The following is an 18587-nucleotide window of genomic DNA, read 5'->3' as shown; positions in this document are numbered from 1 at the left end:
CTCTACCCAGAAAAGTGCAGCGCGATCACATCGCTCATTCTACTCCCGTGGTTGATCTTTCAATTTCGCTGGAGATGGATGAGCTCTTCGATGTCTTTGAGGACAAGCCTCAGGCGGTAACCCCGTCCGAGGCTGTCCCCAAACGTCCCAAGAAGGACAAGAGCAAAAAACGCCAGGTGAATGGCGACGTCAAGAAATCCGAAGACGCCCAGACTGAACCGGACGAGGATACCATTTTGCCAGATGCACCTGTTACAGAATCCAAGCCAGCAGACGCCGAAGCACCCGCCCGCGAGAACGATCAACCTGATGCGAAACGACCCAAACTTGACGATGAACCCGCACCAGTACTTGCGGATTCCTTTGAGACTGAAGGACAAGTCGAGCTTGCCAAATTGAAAGGCGAAGAGGAGTCAATGACAGTATCCCACCAAGTGCGCCATCAGGTCGCATTCCCTCCGAACTACCCGTACGTGCCTCTTTCTGAGCACAAGCCGCCAGCAGAGCCAGCAAAGAAATACTCCTTCACACTCGATCCTTTCCAACAACTTGCAGTCGCCTCGATTCAGCGCGAGGAAAGTGTACTGGTTTCGGCCCATACTAGTGCAGGAAAGACTGTAGTGGCCGAGTATGCCATTGCGCAAAGTTTGAAGCAGAACCAGAGAGTTATCTACACCAGTCCGATCAAGGCACTGTCTAACCAGAAATACCGTGAATTTGCAGCCGAGTTTGGTGATTGTGGTTTGATGACTGGTGATGTGACAATCAACCCTACCGCTACCTGCCTCGTCATGACCACTGAGATTCTGCGCTCCATGTTGTATCGTGGCTCTGAGATTATGCGTGAAGTCCAGTGGGTCATTTTCGATGAAATTCACTACCTGCGAGACCCAACCCGTGGTGTTGTCTGGGAAGAAACACTCATCCTTCTGCCCGACAAGGTCCGCTACGTTTTCCTGTCTGCCACTATTCCCAATGCCATGCAATTCGCCGAGTGGATCGTGAAGATGCACAACCAACCTTGCCACGTCGTTTACACCAACTACCGCCCGACACCGCTTCAGAACTATTTCTTCCCCGCTGGTGGAGACGGATTGCACCTTATTGTCGACGAAAAGGGAGTATTCCGTGAAGAGAACTTCCAGAAAGCGATGAGCTCAATTTCCGACAAGAAGGGCGATGATCCCGCTGATGCGTTGGCCAAGCGCAAAGGAAAGGGTAAGGATAAGTCTTTGAACAAGGGTGGAAACAAGGGCCCGTCGGATATCTTCAAAATCGTGAAGATGATCATGCTTAAATCTTTGAATCCTGTCATTGTTTTCAGTTTCAGCAAGCGTGAGTGCGAAGAAGGCGCTTTGCAGATGTCCAAAATGGCATTCAACGATGACTCCGAGAAGGAAATGGTGACCAAGGTCTTTGAAAGTGCCATCGAAATGCTGTCTGAAGAGGACCGAAAATTGCCCCAAATCACGAATCTCCTTCCCCTTTTGCGCAGAGGTATCGGTGTTCACCACTCCGGTTTGCTGCCGATTCTCAAGGAAACCATCGAGATTCTGTTCCAGGAGGGTCTCATCAAAGCTCTGTTCGCAACTGAAACTTTCTCCATTGGTCTCAACATGCCTGCAAAGACTGTGGTATTCACGAGCGTTCGCAAGTTCGATGGTACCAGCCAACGCTGGGTTACTCCATCCGAGTTTATTCAAATGTCTGGTCGTGCCGGTCGAAGAGGTCTCGATGACCGCGGCATCGTTATTATGATGGTTGGCGAGGAGATGGACCCTGCCGTAGCGAAAGAGATTGTGCGCGGCGAACAGGACCGACTCAACTCCGCATTCCACCTTGGCTACAATATGATTCTCAATCTGTTGCGTGTGGAAGGCATCTCGCCCGATTACATGCTGGAGAGTTGCTTCAAGCAGTTCCAGACCAGTGGAAACGTTTCAGGCTTGGAAAAAGAGCTTCAAGACTTGCAGGAAAAGCGAGCCAATATGGTCATTTCAGACGAGGGCACCATTCGCGAGTACTACGACCTACGGAAGCACCTGGCCACACTCGCAGAGGATGTCCAGGAGGTTGTCAGCCACCCGAACTATTCTCTGCCCTACCTCACGCCCGGCCGAGTTGTTCGTGTCAAACACCAAGATCAAGATTTCGGATGGGGTGTCGTGATCAAACAAACGCAACGCAAACAAGCGAAAAATGAGAAGGAGCCATTGACCCCGCATCAATCGTACGTTGTCGATGTGCTTTTGAGGCTTGCCGAGGGGCCATCCATCGGCACCAAGTCTCACCAAGACATTCCGTCCGGTATCCAACCCGCAAAGGAGGGAGAAAAGGAGCGTATGGAAGTTGTGCCCGTTGTACTGAGCTGCATTCATGACATCTCCCACATTCGGATCTTCCTCCCCAAGGACATTCAGGCGGCTGACGCGCGCACCGGGGTGAAGAAGTCTATGGACGAAATACAGAGACGTTTCCCGGATGGTATTCCGCTGCTTGATCCTATCGAGAATATGAACATCAAGGATGACTCCTTTAAGAAGCTGCTGCGGGTAAGAGATGACCGCATTTCAAATATACGATTCACGCTGCTAACAAGGTACAGAAAATCGAGGTTCTTGATTCTCGTCTTCTGAGCAATCCTCTCCACAACTCGCCTCGGTTGCCCGAACTCTATGAGCAATATGCCGAGAAGGTAGATTTGGGAACACAAATCAAGGACGCCAAGAAGAGGATCTCCGACGCCATGGAGATTATGCAACTTGAGGAATTGAAGAACCGCAAGCGTGTGCTTCGTCGAGTCGGATTTATCAACGAGGATGAAGTCGTTCAGCTGAAGGGTCGGGTCGCTTGTGAGATTAGCTCTGGCGACGAGCTGGTGCTGAGCGAGCTGCTGTTCAACGGCTTCTTCAATAGCCTTACTCCCGAGCAGATTGCGGCCGTCATGAGTTGTTTCGTGTTTGAAGAGAAGGTCAAGGAAGCCACTCCATTGGCTAAGGATGAGCTGGCGAAGCCCCTCCGGGAGATCCAAGCACAGGCTCGCACAATCGCCAAGGTTTCGCAGGAGTCCAAGATGGCCTTGAACGAGGATGAATATGTTTCAAGCTTCAAGTGGGAGCTGATGGAGGTGGTCTACGATTGGTCCCAGGGCAAGTCCTTTGCCGATATCTGGTAAGCATTTCCCGTCGTATCTAACTATCCATGTACTAACTTATTACAAGCAAAATGACCGATGTCTACGAGGGTAGCTTGATCCGTGTCTTCCGCCGGCTGGAAGAGTGTTTGCGGCAGATGGCACAGGCTGCCAAGGTGATGGGCAGCGAGGACCTGGAGAGCAAGTTCGAGGAGGCCCTGACGAAAATCCGTCGCGATATTGTTGCTGCCCAATCTCTGTACTTGTAGATACGATATCCCCTTGTTCAATTTTTTTTGTATGAAACAAAATGCATACTTATGTCACATCAAGCATACGACGTAGTAGATGTAGATGATGCGGGTACTGTAGCTTTGCCCGAAAACAGTGGAGTTCGCCCATTAGGCTTGGTTCATGTCAAAATATGAAAACGAAGAATCTTCTGAAACACATTAATATTGATATCGACTTATTATAGTAATTACTAACAGTGAGGCAAATCTCCTTGAAAGCTGCACAGAGGGATTGCGTTGCCGCCCGCAACGCCTACTTTTTCTCCACCGCTTCTCTTCTCGACCTTTCTCTCCCCACCTCATCTTTGGGCATCCCTTTTGACTGCCCTTGACTTTCTTTTCTTCGGTCTTCGTTGAGACCACTACGTCTTCTTTGCCATTAGGCTGTCATCATGAACAGTCTGGTGGCCACACCTCCTGTCCCTCCTCACTTCTACGAGAACCCCCGATTCTCTCCCTCCCGTATGAGTAAGACATCCCTTTCCAACATTTTGTTCTCTGGCCTGGGATGAGAAGCTAACAAAGATGCCAGTGTCTACACCATCGTCGTCGTATTCGAACCGTAAACGGAAAGCCGACGACGATGGCAACGATCATGATGGACGCATGTCTGCCTCGCCCACCAACTCTCCCGCCTTCACTCCTCGCCAACTTCCTCACAACTACCGTAACATCAAACGTTCCCGACCGAATGTTTCAGGCCGCCCTTTGTCTCTCCCCCGTCTGCTAGAGACCCTCGACACAGATGCTTTGAGGTCGGTGGTACGAACCATGTGCGAGCGTCACCCTCAGCTCGCCGACGAGGTTGTGCACACTTCTCCCCGTCCGAATGTTTCCTCAACCCTCCAAGTGCTTCGAAACTACCAGGCCGCTCTCCAGTCGTCCTTCCCGCTGGGTGGTAATACTGAGTCAGACTATGCCTACAACCGAGTCCGACAGCCACTCACGAACCTCCTTGACGCCCTGAGTGATTTCACTCCGAACTTCCTCCCACCGAACGAATCCCAGGCATCCACGTCTCTGAGCTACCTAGACGGGGCAACCGACATCATCCACGCCCTGCCTCGCTGGAGCTCGCCACAAAACAATATCGAACGAGACTCCGCCTATGACGAGATCTGCAAGGCATGGATTCTGGTAATTAGGGAAGCAGCCAAACGAGGCGGTGGCATCCAGTTGCAGTATGGCGGCTGGGACCAAAAGCTGGCCAAGCACAACCAGACCTCTGGAGGAAAGCTGCAGGGAGCAGTCAACGAACTCGGCTTTAGCTTGGGATGGATGAACGGACCAGATACACCAACCCACGGATCCAGCGGCGAAATAGGGTCCATACGGGACCAGCTTCTTTCGGGAACATACGGCCTGGGAACTCCAGTTAGGGTTGGACCGTGGTGATGAACCAACTCGCTCCGACCTACTATGAACGACCACCTTTACAACACGCACCGCTCTTACGTCCCGTCCCGGCTTCACCTCTCCCATCCATGCCGGCTCACGCTCGAGCTTGAAATACGGTCCATACCCCTTCGACCGCGCAACTTTCGACGTATGTCACGATCACGATACCTGCTGCATGACCTTAGAATCGACATGGTCTCAGATGGCGTTATATTACTCAAGGCGAATCCAATCACAGTTTTCTTTTTGTCTGTTTTTTCTTTTCTTCTTTTTTGGCTGGAATTGTCTGTGTTTTAACTGTTGCCAAATTTTCAATCAACTCACTCAGATCCCAGTACTGCTTCTTTTTCATTTTCTTCTCTTTTCCTCTCTTCTGTCGTATTTCGAATTACCACACAAGCCCGTCCTTCTCTTTCTCTCTGTCTCATTCTTCCCATCTACTATGTACCTCATTCAAACTCCCGTCCTCTCCTTCCAACATCAACCGGCGCGCTGGAGTCGCTTACATTCCTGTCCTTCTCCTTCCCTGTCTCTCTCTCTCTATTGGATGCTTTTGGTTTTCATGCCAGTTTCGTGTTTTGGGATTTCAACATGGATTTCTGATTTCCGATATCGCCTTGTCTTGTCCCAGTCCCTGTCCTCTTGTTCTCTTGTCTCTTGCATAATTCGATGAATACGTGTCTGTCAAAGCAGCGGTCCTGCTCCATAGGTCGACCTGTCTGTCGTCCCTGGATCCGTTTGCGCTTTTCAGCTCCGGCTCTGTCAGCTGAATACGTTGTCCTACCATATGAAAGAAAGATGTCTCATCTAGTCTTTTGTCTACGGTACTCTCTGATCCTGTTATTTCGTGCAACTTGCTTTCTTATGTGTTTTGGGTGGTCGGTTGGTCCATCTTGTTTACGCTAGCTTGTTGCATTTGAATCCAATCATTTTTTTTTTCCTATAGAACGGATACTGAGTTCCCAAGCAGTAAAGAAAGTGCTTTATTTGATTATATTATTATTGCTGGGCTGTATGTTAGCATAGCCAGCTTCGCTTCGCTTCATAGACAATCTGGGGAAATTAAGACAGTAAGAGAAACAGTACTCAAAGTAAACAAAAGCGTATCTACAGATCTCTTCGAGACATCTCTCATAATTCATACCAATACCCGCTTCACAACGCGGAATAACCACCCAGCATCCTCCCACCCACCCCTAACCCCAGGTTTCTCAACAGAGGCAATGATACCCTCCCCATCATCATCATCAGACAACCCCCGTCCCCAACCGAAAGCACATCAGCTTCCCTCTCCTCCGCAGTCGACAAAACAACGGGATCCTCAAAAGTAACAGTTGTACTCGTCTCCGCAGTCCCAATCCTCGAAGCCGCTGCAACAGCAGTCGCAGCATCAGGGACAGGAGCAGGCCACTCCTCAACTCCGAAAAGCGTCCACTCAACCAGCCGGTCGATCCAACCACCAAGTCCGAACCCGCGCTCGCGCGTTAATTGTTGCAGATCTGCTTCGTCAAAGTCATCAGGCGTTTCGTCGGAGTCGTAGTCGTATTCAGACTCTGAGGCGCCACCGTCTTCACCGTCCCAGAGTTCCGAGTCTTCGTCTGAAAACGCCCGGTGTTGGTGTTGGTGTTGTAATGTAGCCATCTCGGCGCGGATACGCTCGTCTACGAAATCGGGCTCTAATCTGCCCCGGCCGCGGATTTCGGGGCTTGCTGTTCCTGTGCCTGTGCTGGGGCCCGAGCTGGAGATTTTCCCTGCTGTTGCTGGGGATGATGATGAGGCTGGGATAGTAGTCATTGTCAGACCGACTCGGCTACCGCGTCGACTCCCGCCACGGGAACGGGAACTACGACGGGAGAGGGCACCTCCGGGTGTGGAAGCGCCGGAACGGGACTTGCGCGAAGAAGAGGCGCCTGATTTAGTACGGTGGTGGTGGCGGTTATTGATAGCCGTGTCATCGGGCATTTCGACAAGGCTTGTTGAGCTCTCGCGTTTAGAGAGCCAGCTCTGGCCTTTCTCTTCGCGGGTTGACGAGGCCAATGCTATCCCCGCACGAAGCATCCATTCCGCGTCTATTTTGGGCGTGTTCGGTGTATCGGCGAAGTGGCGTCGCCCCGGAAAGGTGCTTGCTGGTTTCTTTTGTGTGCTGTGGTGGATGGGATTGGAGAGGCCGTGGCTGTGGAGGTTTGAGTCGCTTGATGGGCCTGTTCGGTTGGAGCTTTTGCTGCGCGTGTGGCGGGTTCGTGAGCTGCTGCGCGAGTGGGAGAGGATTGGGGGCGTGCTTGGGACTGAAATGCTGGATAGGTAGGATGGGGCTGGGTGTTCGTGGTTGATGCTGGTTGGGGATTCATTTTCATGGGTGAAGTAGTCTGTTGGCTCTGTGTCGTCGTCTATGGGGAATCGTGGGGTCAGTGGTGCTAGGGAGACGTGGTTGAGGTTGGGGTATGAGCGCCGGGAGCGAAAGCCCCCCGAAGTGGTAGTAAACTATAGTTTATTAGCATTCATGGAGCTTTGGATATGGTTCAGGGTCTGATATTCACCTCCATTATGGGGTCCAGCATGGAGAAAAAGAGAAAAACCGGCGAAGATGGGGAAAATGCGGAGTTGATGCACGTGCGGTTGGCATGTGAAAGCCGAGCCCGGCAATTCAACTGTTTTATATTAAAGAATATTTGTATAATAAGATATGAGAAGGCCGGAGTGAAATAACTTATGGCAAGTTAGCATTTAATAAGAATAGTTCAGGTGGAATGACTGTCTAAAGTGACACAGAAGAAGTATACTCATCATATGATGGTGGCGCGATCGTTAGGGCTAGCGGTGTGTATGTTACTGAACTCGTAACTTATAGATCATGTCAAAGATGACCAGAGAAATGCATTCGTTTGTACAAAATAGCCATGTAATATATACAGCCCAACATATCTTAGCACCCACTCACAGTCGCGAATCTTGGAAGTCCAAATAATCGGCACCCTTGACGCGCAAGTCTTCCAGAACATTGTACTCCATAATCCACTTCATACGTTCCATCAAAGCATCAGGGTTGAAACTCTTGTCCATCTGATCAGGCGAGTCTGAGCTAGCCAGCTTGCCAGCCTCGTAGCTAGTCTGGGTAACACGGTCCGTCCGAGGCTTACGCAGGTCCTGGTAGAACTTGAACGCATCCTCGAGGCTGTCCGTCTTCCAGTGGCGGAGGACGGTAGCTAGGGCGATACCAGACTCAATAGCCATGCAAGTTCCTTGGCCTAAGATGATATTAGTGGATATCCCAAGGAAACGGATATAAAGTGGGCTTACCTTGGTGAGGAAGTGTCGAGTGAACAGAATCACCCAGCAGAATGATACCAGCATCCTTCTGACCACCTTCCTTCATTTCGTACCACTTATCAATCGGGTCACGCACATACAAAGCCTGCTTAAGCATCTTGCCATCCGGCGAGCCCTTCCGCAAACCAGCAATAATATCCTGCACCGCCGGACACCATTCACGCACATGCTCATGCAAACTATCGATATCAGAACGAGCCATCCAACCCTCTGTATCCCAAGCCTCGATAGGCTCAGACATGAAACCAATAACAGCAGCACGGTCGGTTTGTGTCTCCTTGTTACCAATAGGCAAGATCAAGACATGGCGTTTAGGACCACGGAAGTTGACAGTCTTGCGAAGCAGCTGCTCCGTCTCAACGGGCAGATCCTTATAGTCGACGAAACCACGGTACACAACCTGGCCCGAATAGTTGGGGTCATCGCCCAGTCCCATATCCCGGCGCACATTCGACTTGATTCCGTCGCAGCCGATTACAATATCTGCATCAGCTGAGCTGCCATCCTGGAACCGCAGGGTGTACGGGGCTGAGCCGGCAGTGGTGTTGCGGTCCACGGATGCTAGGTGCTTGCCCAGGTTCAGGCTTGATTCGGGGACACGTTCCTTCAGCGAGTCGAGCAGATGGGCGCGGTGCAGGAGGCGAGCTGGGGGTTTGGAGAATTCTCCAATGTGGCCCACGTAGTCGCCCGTCTTGTAGTTGTGGTACTCCATGTAGCAGGGGAGCTGGCGGGATGACTTGCGGGTCATGCTCTCTTGTAGGCCGAAAGCGTCCAGGACGCGGTTGGCGTTGGAAGTGATGTTGACGCCGGCGCCGACTTCGCCGAATTGGGGCGCTTGTTCGTATAATTGGACGTTCTTCAGGCCGGTGTATAGTGCTGCATTGAGGAAGGCCATGCCTCCCAGGCCACCACCGACGATGGCTACTCGCTTGTTTTCGAAGCCCATTGTGAGATGTATAGGTATAAGCGGGAAATGGAGAAGGGTATCTTATTCACAAAGTAGAGGAAATAGCCTGTTGTTATAAGTCCACGAGCAAGCCATAAGTATGGCCTTCGGGACATCCCCCGCCTCCAGGATTGCCGTTCCGATCAACCGCTAGCTTGGTAATGGCCTTTCGGAGCGTGGAGCAAGTGTGGGGTGGTGAACGTCAATGAAACTTCCGAGTCTTTACTCCGGATATCCCGGCCTACGGAACACATAGACGCATATGCTGCTGGCATTATGGTTATTTCCGAGCCCAGAGTTATATCGGAGTCCGTTGACTATGGAAGACTGCACAGTAGATATATGGACGTAAGTTGTAGATTTTATTTTAGTTAATGCTATATCTAATTAAGCGTATGTTATGTGCAACTATAAAGTCGTGGACCTGCATATCAAATTCGATGCCCGTAGAATTGCACATGGAGCCCGGAGCAACCGAGCTGATCAGTTCGGATGCCCCGCCATTTGGTGGCGTGCAACATCCGAAGCCCCACGGGCAGTCGGATAGCGATAGGCGCTTATCGAGGCTTTGTCCGCTAATATGAAATCTGTCATTGGTCGGGTGTATGTAGAAGCTTATTTTTTGAGGTTCCGAAATTTTTATATACATGTACATTGGATTATAACTTATCCTTAATTCCTTACTCCACAATCTTACCCTTCTTGACAACGAATCCCTCCAATGCCGCAATAGCCGCCCACAGACGGTTTTCGGCTTCGGGGAAGACCAGAGAGCGAGGGCTGTAGAAGACCTCGTCGCTCACCTCCTCTGGGTGACGGGGCAGACAGTGCATGAACTTCCAGCCCTCCTTGGCACCGCCACGCTTAGCCAGATCGGCGGTGATCTGGAAGCCCTCGAAGGCCTTCATGCGCTTCTTGGCCTCCTCTTCTTGGCCCATTGAGACCCAGGTATCCGTAACCAGGATGTCGGCGTCCTTGACAGCCTCTTCGGGGACATTGGTCTGGGTGAGCTTGCCAGCATTGGGCACACCATCGCCAGCGAGCTGGATGATGTCAAGCATGTCCGCGGGAATCTCGTAGCCCTTAGGCGTAGCGACAGCCATGTCCACACCCATCTTAGTAGCACCAATAGCCAAATCGAAGAGGACGTTGTTCGCATCGCCAACCCAGGCGATCTTCAGACCCTCCAGGCCGAGTCCGGAGAGCGGACCCCCCTTGGTGGGGAAGGACTCGTAGATAGTAAGGAAGTCGGCGATGATCTGGAGCGGGTGGAAGGAGTCGCACAACGCATTGATCACAGGCACGGTGGAGTGCTGGGCCAGATCCGCAACATCCGAGTGCTTCGCGACACGCGCGACAATGCACGACACCATCGACGAAATCACAACGGACGTATCATATACAGACTCGTTGACACCAAGCTGGATGTCGTCCTTGCCCAGGAACATGGGGTGGCCGCCCATTTGGACGGTGGCGGCTTCTGTTGATACACGTGTACGAGTGCTACGCTTGTTGAACATCATGGCCACGGTCTTTCCGGAGAGGGATCCTAGGAGACTTTCGGGGATGGACCCGGACTTGATGGCATGTTTGTGCGACGCAGCATTGCGGACCAGGGTGGCGAATTCCGTGGGGGTCAGGTCTGCGATAGAGAGCAAATGTCGGGGAGCGAAAGGAGAAGTAGGTGGTGTAGTCGGTGTCTGGTGGGCAAATCGTCGGAGTCCATTAGCCTGGAGTGTTCGACGCAATGAGGTAGAGCCGGCCAATTGAGTTACACTTTGGGACCCATAGCGGGCAGCAGCTGTGAGACCACTAGCCATGATGGGAGGATTGGAATATGGGAATTTTGGGGAGAGGGAACTGGAAGGGAGACCTGAGGAAGAGAGAGAGCCAATGACTCAATAAAACCCGGGTGGATGTGCGGTGATGCCTTGTAGCCTTGTAGCCTGACAATCCAGGCACAAAGTGTCCGCATCTCCACATTCCGTTATCATCGCTTATCGTCATCGCTTTCGCCTCCCAGCTGTGACTTACCTCTCCTGCATTGCCTTGTATTCCTCTTTTGTGATCATTAGACTCCAGATTATCGTTACTTACTTCTTACATTTCCGGTCACAATGGCCGAGGACAGCCGGCCTCTGCTGGATGGGCAGTCCAGCCCCCTCGAACGATCTCCCGATAGGGCATCCACCGACCAGATTAGGCCATCATTCGAACTATCCACAGAATCAACACCTCTTCTACATCGCCGTGAGGATGGATTGACGATCTACGGGACCGAGCAAAGGATATCCCGGTCCCCCTCAGTCGCATCACGAACATCGTATGAAGACGGCCCCACCAAGAAGCCGAGCCGCGTACGATGGCCGACGGTGATCTCACTCGCTATTTTAACAGCAAGCGTCCTGACGATATTGGTACTTGCTTTTGCTGCTCCGGCAGTCGTGAAAGAATATGCGCAGCAAGCCGCAGTGTTCAAGCCAACGGCCGTCTCGATCGATTCGACAACTTCTGATGGCATTCGCGCTCGGGTCCAGGGCGATTTCGTGATGGACTCGGGTCGTGTGAAGAATAAGTCGATTCGGAACCTTGGTCAACTCGCAACATGGATTGCCAGGGAGGTTGAGACTGGCCCGTCGGATGTTGAAGTCTACCTCCCGGAGTATGGGAATGTTCTTGTTGGGCGTGCAGCAGTGCCCTCCCTCAAGTTCAGGATTCGCAGCGGCTATCACACCCGTGTGGACTTCCTTACTGATTTGGAGGCGGGTGATATCCGAGGAATTCATGCGATTGCTATTGATTGGATTGAAGGGAGATTGGGCCGCCTCAATGTAAAGGGCAAGGCTACGCTGCATCTCAAGTCGGGCTTGATTGCCCTGGGAACTCAGGTGCTAACAGATAACATAATCTTCGAAGGTATATTACTATATTGCTTTGGTTCATTGCTGTTTGACTCTGAGCTGACCTCTTTACAGAGAAAGATTTCCCCGCTCTACCAGAGATTGATATTCTCAAGTTGAACGTACATGATGCGAAGAGTGGAGCTATGGCAGTGGATGTTCTGCTGGAGTCTTTGATTGACTCTCCTGTTGCCCTTACCGTTCCTGCTCTCGGATTTGACATTTTAGTGCCAAATTGTTCACCAGGGGATCCTTATATTCGCGTTGCGTCTGCGAAGACGGCCGAAATCGAGGTTCATCCTGGCCAGCCAACTCCAGTCGGTGTTGATGGTCTCATCCAGAATCTCCCTGATGAATTGACCTCTACCTGCCCGGGAGGCGAGGGGTCCCCTCTGGACTTCTTGGTTTCCAACTATGTACAGGGCCTTGAGACAACAATATATGTTCGAGGGGCTGAGGCACCATCACCAAACACCCCAGCATGGATGGTTGATCTGATGCGTAGCGTGAGCGTGCCTTTGCCATTTACTGGACACGCATTGGACAATCTTGTGAAGAACTTCACCATGTCCGATACACACTTCTCTCTTCCAGACCCATTTGCGGAGCCCGATTCCCCAGACTCTCAGCCTACAGTCTCTGCCCTGGTCAAGGTTCTGATCGCCCTGCCAGAGGAGATGAACTTCAAGGTTGATGTTCCGCAAGTTCGCGCTCTTTCAGATGTCTTCTATAAAGAAGAGAAGCTCGGCGTGTTGGTCATTGACAAATGGCAAGACGCCAACTCCACAATCGTCAGCGACGAAGATGGCTCATCGGCACTCCTCGTGGAGTTCTCTATAGAGGATGCGCCATTACAGGTCACAAATGACGGACTCTTGGCCGAGGTCATTCAAGCACTGTTGTTCGGTAACGAAGCAATCGTGTTGCGGGTCGCTGCCACCGTAGATACAAAGGTTTCAACCGGCCTAGGCCGCTTTGCAGTGCACGGGATTCCCGCCGAAGGGAAAGTTCCCGTGAAGAGTATGTTTTCGTTTTCATAAATTAGAAGAGCTTAGCATAAATCAAACGAATTTTGGTCATTGACAATGTCATAGCTTCCTTCGGCGACTTGCTCGGTCATTTCAATCCGCGCGTGGTCTCGTTGCAATTAGGAGATACGACTGAATCTTCGATGGTTGTGTCTACGCAGGTTAATTTCACCAATCCGACAGATTACTCCGCTACTGTTCCTTTTGCCGACTTTCTGATACTCTACAATGACACGGCTGTGGCGCATATCACTGCCCACGATATACTTGTTGCTCCTGGGAACAATACTAACGTGCCCGTTGACTTTTCATGGGGTCCGTTAGAATTGAGTGGACCAGATGGCGTGGATGCTGGAAGAACGTTACTCTCATCCTATATATCAGGTTAGTAATTCCGATTACGTTCAGTGATGCAGTATACTCATATATTCCCAGGATCCAACACTACAATCACCATAAAACCCCACAAGAATACAATCCCATCCCTCCCACAGCTAGGCAAAGCCCTATCAGCCCTCGCCATTACCGTACCAATTCCACCTATATCTCCACCAGGCTCCCCAGACAACAACGACGACGAAAAACCGCATTTTATTCAAGATGCAACGGTACACTCCACCCACCTTCAATAATCCCATTTCCCAATACTTAACCACCGACCAAAAAGAAAAGAATCGAGCAGCTAACAATCTCCATAAAACAGTTCTACCTCTGGTCCTCAACAGCCGAATTCACCCTCTTCTCGCCACTAACAGAAACAGACGTCCTAATAACCTCAATCGATGCAACAGCCTTCTACGAGAAAAACGACCCAATCGGCCGAATCCAAAACCACGACCCCTTCAAGGTCCCGCCGGGTCTATCCCAGACTCCGCGTTTACCAGTGGATCTTAATATCGGGGGTGTGGGGTATGATGCGTTGCGGAAGGCCCTTGGGCAGTCGTTGGAGATGGATGCTGTTGCGAAGGTCGGGGTGCAGATTCGGAATTATGTTGATGTTGTTCTTTATCGGGGGAAGGGGATTGCTGCTAAAGTTAGAATTTAGATGTTTTATTTTATTTGTTTTGGGGCCTTTTCTTTTTTTGTTTGTTTGTTTCTCGTTACTGCTGGTTCGGTAGTGGGATTTGGAGTGGAGTATGTGTATATATATATCTTTGCTTAATGGAAGATGGATGATTATTTTTGGAGTCTTTGGGAAATACAGTAGACCTGGTGCACATTCTTCAACTAGTTTACTTCTCTATAACGTATCAGGATTGCTTTCACTGTTGGTGGTAACAACGAATGCCGGTGAAGCTATTGGATGCAGGGTGGAGTATAGGCTCCGGTCCAGGCGACAGCAGACGGATAGCTCTACACCGCCAGTTTTAAGTCTAGGAGATTGAACACTGATTTTTGAGTACTAGGATAAATGAGATAGATGGCAGGCAAACAGTATTTGAAACATTTTACATATAATGGGTAGACCATTTGCTTTCAAATTATATCAACTCCACAGGAAAGCCAGAAGGACGCAACCAATTCAATCCTATTCGGGTATGTGTATGTTTTTGAATTGAAGATATAGAGCTTAGCCGGGGGGGAGGGTGCTGGCATCGACAACGTCGGCGGCATCCTTCTCGATCTCCTCGTTGGGCTCAAACAGAGGAGAGCGGGGAAGGGCCATCAGACCTGTCCGGGTGGACTCGAGGATACCGAAGGGACCGATCAGCTTGAGGAAAGAGTCGATACGGGAAGGCTTAGCAGAGCTGTGAAGAATAACAAGTCAATGGTGATCGGCATGTATGAGTCAGGGAGGAAGGTACTTACACCTCGACAATGCAGTTGTTGGTGCTGATGTCCAGAACCTTACCGCCGAACTGGTGAGTCAGGCGGGTGATGGCATCAAGGTGCTCGTGCTTGTGGCGCAGGGCCTGGCTCTGGGGAAGGTGCCGGGGGTGGTATTGCTGAACGGACTGGGCATCCTGGTGGTGCTTCTGGCTTTCAAGCGAGTCCGGCGAGGTGGTGATCTCACGGTGGTGCTGGAGCAGCTCCTCGAAGAATTCAGGGCCAAGGATGGAGACCTTGGCAAGGAGCAGCTCACGCTGGACGAGAGCGGAGTCGGTGTAGTCCAGAACAGCCCAGACCGGGACGAGGTCGTCCAACTGGCGGCGAGCCTGCTCGACGACGCCGTCCTGGCCCTGAAGGACGATAGTCATGCGCGAGAGGTCCTCAACCTCGGTGTTGCAAACAACTAAACTGTCAATGTTGAAGCCACGGGCAGCCAGAATTCCGGACACACGGGACAGCACACCGGGCTCGTTCTGCACGAGACAGTTCAGGACGTGCCGCTTGGGAGGGTTGCTGGGAGGCACGGGAGTCTCATAGAGAATGGATGAGACAGCAGTGGGAGCATCCCATTGAGGGGAGGCATCGGAGACCGGCAGGGGCAGGGGAGAGCGACGGTGCAATGCCTTGTAGGCAAGAGCTGAAGTCGAGCTAGATGATGCACGAATCGAGGTGAATCGGGGGAGCGAAGCAGCGGTACGAGACCGAGCGGTAGTTGCCGCAGAGGACAGCAGCGACGCTGACCCTGCGGACAGCGTCAATGGGCTCCTGAAAGCCATGGGGTGATCGGGTTCTGGAGGTTGTGCGATGAATCACTCCAGATTCGCCCCGGGTATATTCTTTTTGGTTGGCCGACCTCGGCGACCGCTGCTGACTCAAGCGGTCCTAGTCCGAAAGAGGTGTAGTGTTATGCAGATCAAACTCACGTGATATATAAACACGTGACCTTAATATTCAATACGATCAAAGCAGTGAAAACGAGATAGTAGCTTTGAAGAGAGGAACATTTAGTATCAGTTGTTTGTCGCGCTGACCCCACGAATCCATCCCACTTAAAACTAAGCTTAGTCGGCAAATTTGTGTTGATTGTCTCGCCTTTCCACCCCGGCGTGTCTCCGCTCCTAAAACTCCTTCCCGCAATTGTTCTGGGCCTTCCGAAGGTTCCTCTGATCAACTTTCCTGTTCTCCTCACCTCACGTACTTCTCAAGATGGCAGAAGAAGAACCTCGAGCCAAGCGCTCGCGCTTCGACCAGACTGAGCCTGAGCCCCGACGCTCCCGATTCGATCGTCGCTCGCGATCTCCTTCGAACCGACAGTCGGAATCAATTAGAACCCGCAGCCCACTGAGTCGCCCACTGAGTGGTGAGCCTCGCAGCCCTGGCGCAAGTGCAGCGCAATCATCCACATCTGATCCGGCCGCTGCTGCAGGTATGTGCCACTTGCTCCGCTGTCATAACCAGACTACACGGCTAACCATTCGGTCTTTATAGCGGCTGCGGCAGCCAAGATTAATGCGCAGCTGCAGGCTAAGAAAGGAATTCAGCATGTCGATGTCCCTCCTATCCGCTCGGTGAATACGTTTCCGCTCTTATAGGATTCAAGTCACTGCTAACACCTAGTTATAGACCGAAGGCCCGGCTGCTGAATCTGGATCGCCCAATGCAGAAGGTGCAGCAAAGTTGAACGCTGAGATCTACGTCGCAGATGGCGATTACATCAAGGACATCGAGATCAATGATCTGCGGAATCGTTACACCCTGACCAAGGGATCCACTCAGAAGATGGTAAATACACCCGTTGTCACTTGCTGATATTCCAGCCATACCTCCCAAAGGAGATGGATACCATGAGTCTCTCATGATTGAACTTCTGTTCCCCTCCTTGTGTGATTGGATGAAGCTTACCCTTCACTTAAAACATAGCATCCCATCCACCCTCTGTTGCATCTGCTGACCTCCGCCGCGTGATTTATAGATTAAAGATGAAACCGGCGCTGGTACGCCTTCCTATGATGTTGCATACTATACGAAAGAAGTTCTCGCTCACCATTTTTCAAGATGTTACCACGCGCGGCAATTACTACCCGGACAAGAACATGGCCACGGCCGCGGTGAGTGATGCTGTCAATTGTGGGCCAACAGCCGCTAATTCCTGTGACATAGAACCCCCCGCTTTATCTCCATGTCACCAGCACCAACAAGGATGGACTTGAGAAGGCAGTTGCTATTATTGACGACCTCATGCAGAAGGAACTGCCAAACCTAGTCGACGAACGCCGATTCCGTCGCCGGGAGCCCGAACAGGTTGAACGGGATGAGTATGGCCGTGTATGGGACTGTCACCTCATGATATATCCAGAGAAGACCTGCTAATTATGTACAGCGCAAATGGCCCGATGAGCGCATTCCAATCGACCTTGAGCCAGTGCCCGGCTTCAACCTGCGTGCCCAGGTCGTTGGTCAGGGCGGTGCCTACGTGAAGCACATTCAGCAACAGACCCGATGCCGAGTTCAGATCAAGGGCCGTGGCTCCGGGTTCATTGAGTCGAGCACTGGCCGTGAGAGTGACGAGGCCATGTTCTTACATGTGGCGTGGGTTTAACTTGGGTTTTTCCTTACTTGTGGGCATTAACTGACGGTTTATATAACAGTGGCCCTGATGCCAACGATGTGCAACAGGCGAAGGAGCTTTGCGAAGACCTCCTGGCCAATGTCAAGGAGCAGTACCAGCGCTTCAAGGATAACCCACCCCAGCACAACTACGGCGGATACGGCAATCGCGGCGGAGACCGGGGTGATCGCTACCACGGTGGTGGAAGTGGATATGGCGGTGGTTACAACAGTCGTCAGTCCCAGCAGAACAGCTCTTCTGCCAGCCCGTCAGGTCAAGCAACCCCTGCCTCCACCGGTGCTGCTGGAACACCTGGCGCCGACTACAGTGCCCAGTATGCCCAGTACTACGGCGCCGACCCTTACGCAGCCTACGGTGGATACCAGAATTACGTGGCGTACTACCAGTACTACATGGCCGCTCAACAGCAGCAGCAGGCGCAGGAGGGTGCCGCTCCGCCTCCTCCCCCTGCTGGCGAAGCTCCACCACCACCTCCTGGATCGGGATCTCCCCCTCCCCCACCTCCTGGTGGTCCTCCTGGGGGCAATGGCTACAGCGCGGTATGTTCCCCAAAGAATGACTATCCTAGCTCTCCTTACTGACATATGAGACAGGTCCCCCCCTCCTGGACTGTAGGCCAGAAACTGAGGTAGCCCACGCTACTCTTCTGCGGAATAGTTGCAGTTAAGTTCATTTGATGTTAATTGGCGAATAAAAAGCAATTTCTTGTCGTTCTAATGGGAGGAAGATACGAGCGATCTGATTTATGGAATTTCAACCTTGCATTTTTTGCTGAAAGAAGCCCTTCTAGCCTTTTGGTGCTCTCTAACACTGTTGTAATTTTTGATTGTTTAATGCTGGGTAGATCTGAACATTATATTAACAGGAGCAGACTCGCCAGTTGCTGTTGGACTCTCATTTGCTCTGGTTACCTTCACCTGGTTGCTGATCGTTCAACAAGGCTGGGATAAAAGATTGTTTCTTCGTTGAACCGGATGCCTTAGATGAGTGTGCCTAGCAGTCTTTATGCGTCCTTCTGAAGCCCATAGAAACATGTCCACCGGCGGCCCGAGAAATGCAGTGACAATAAGACCGATGAAAGGTATAATATGGGAGAACGGATG

General features: G+C 51.6%; 8 protein-coding genes across 8 annotated transcripts; 4 read left to right on the top strand and 4 right to left on the bottom strand.

Annotated features, from left to right (window-relative positions):
- Positions 1-74: 74 nt before the first annotated feature.
- Positions 75-3402, top strand: N7446_000677 (ATP-dependent RNA helicase MTR4; the record flags this gene model as incomplete). The annotated part of the gene is made up of 3 exons (XM_058509444.1): positions 75-2552; positions 2606-3171; positions 3222-3402. The coding sequence occupies 3 exons, from the start codon at positions 75-77 to the stop codon at positions 3400-3402; spliced, it is 3225 nt and encodes a 1074-aa protein (XP_058378423.1).
- A 416-nt stretch (positions 3403-3818) lies between these two features.
- N7446_000676 (cut8/STS1 family protein) lies at positions 3819-4821 on the top strand (the record flags this gene model as incomplete). The annotated part of the gene is made up of 2 exons (XM_058509443.1): positions 3819-3894; positions 3959-4821. The coding sequence occupies 2 exons, from the start codon at positions 3819-3821 to the stop codon at positions 4819-4821; spliced, it is 939 nt and encodes a 312-aa protein (XP_058378422.1).
- A 1158-nt stretch (positions 4822-5979) lies between these two features.
- N7446_000675 (DUF3984 domain-containing protein) lies at positions 5980-7367 on the bottom strand (the record flags this gene model as incomplete). The annotated part of the gene is made up of 2 exons (XM_058509442.1): positions 5980-7305; positions 7362-7367. The coding sequence occupies 2 exons, from the start codon at positions 7365-7367 to the stop codon at positions 5980-5982; spliced, it is 1332 nt and encodes a 443-aa protein (XP_058378421.1).
- A 391-nt stretch (positions 7368-7758) lies between these two features.
- On the bottom strand, positions 7759-9097 carry N7446_000674 (uncharacterized protein; the record flags this gene model as incomplete). The annotated part of the gene is made up of 2 exons (XM_058509441.1): positions 7759-8069; positions 8122-9097. The coding sequence occupies 2 exons, from the start codon at positions 9095-9097 to the stop codon at positions 7759-7761; spliced, it is 1287 nt and encodes a 428-aa protein (XP_058378420.1).
- Positions 9098-9777: 680 nt separating this feature from the next.
- On the bottom strand, positions 9778-10917 carry argB (ornithine carbamoyltransferase; the record flags this gene model as incomplete). Its single annotated transcript, XM_058509440.1, has 1 exon — positions 9778-10917. One exon carries the CDS (start codon positions 10915-10917, stop codon positions 9778-9780), a length of 1140 nt encoding a protein of 379 aa, XP_058378419.1.
- Positions 10918-11126: 209 nt separating this feature from the next.
- Positions 11127-14159, top strand: N7446_000672 (uncharacterized protein). Its single transcript, XM_058509439.1, has 5 exons — positions 11127-12013; positions 12073-13017; positions 13092-13409; positions 13461-13633; positions 13729-14159. The coding sequence occupies exons 1-5, from the start codon at positions 11215-11217 to the stop codon at positions 14068-14070; spliced, it is 2577 nt and encodes an 858-aa protein (XP_058378418.1). The 5' UTR covers positions 11127-11214; the 3' UTR covers positions 14071-14159.
- A 436-nt stretch (positions 14160-14595) lies between these two features.
- N7446_000671 (acetolactate synthase regulatory subunit) lies at positions 14596-15631 on the bottom strand (the record flags this gene model as incomplete). Its single annotated transcript, XM_058509438.1, has 2 exons — positions 14596-14773; positions 14835-15631. 2 exons carry the CDS (start codon positions 15629-15631, stop codon positions 14596-14598), a joined length of 975 nt encoding a protein of 324 aa, XP_058378417.1.
- A 430-nt stretch (positions 15632-16061) lies between these two features.
- On the top strand, positions 16062-18116 carry N7446_000670 (KH domain-containing protein; the record flags this gene model as incomplete). Its single annotated transcript, XM_058509437.1, has 9 exons — positions 16062-16281; positions 16344-16423; positions 16479-16637; positions 16828-16849; positions 16911-16963; positions 17016-17180; positions 17236-17444; positions 17504-18023; positions 18078-18116. 9 exons carry the CDS (start codon positions 16062-16064, stop codon positions 18114-18116), a joined length of 1467 nt encoding a protein of 488 aa, XP_058378416.1.
- Between the last annotated feature and the right edge of the window lie 471 nt (positions 18117-18587).

This window comes from Penicillium canescens (genome assembly GCF_028828765.1).
Source record: "Penicillium canescens strain IBT 15451 chromosome Unknown utg000001l_segment0_segment0, whole genome shotgun sequence".
Lineage (NCBI taxonomy): Eukaryota > Fungi > Ascomycota > Eurotiomycetes > Eurotiales > Aspergillaceae > Penicillium > Penicillium canescens.
This window is presented reverse-complemented; position numbering and strand designations above follow the sequence as displayed.

Coding starts and splice junctions, on each gene's coding strand:
- N7446_000672 (XM_058509439.1), top strand. CDS start 11,215: ATGGCCGAGGACAGCCGGCCTCTGCTGGATGGGCAGTCCAGCCCCCTC. Junction 13,410..13,460: donor ACTCTCATCCTATATATCAG/GTTAGTAATTCC, acceptor ATATATTCCCAG/GATCCAACACTACAATCACC. Junction 13,634..13,728: donor ATTTTATTCAAGATGCAACG/GTACACTCCACC, acceptor TCCATAAAACAG/TTCTACCTCTGGTCCTCAAC.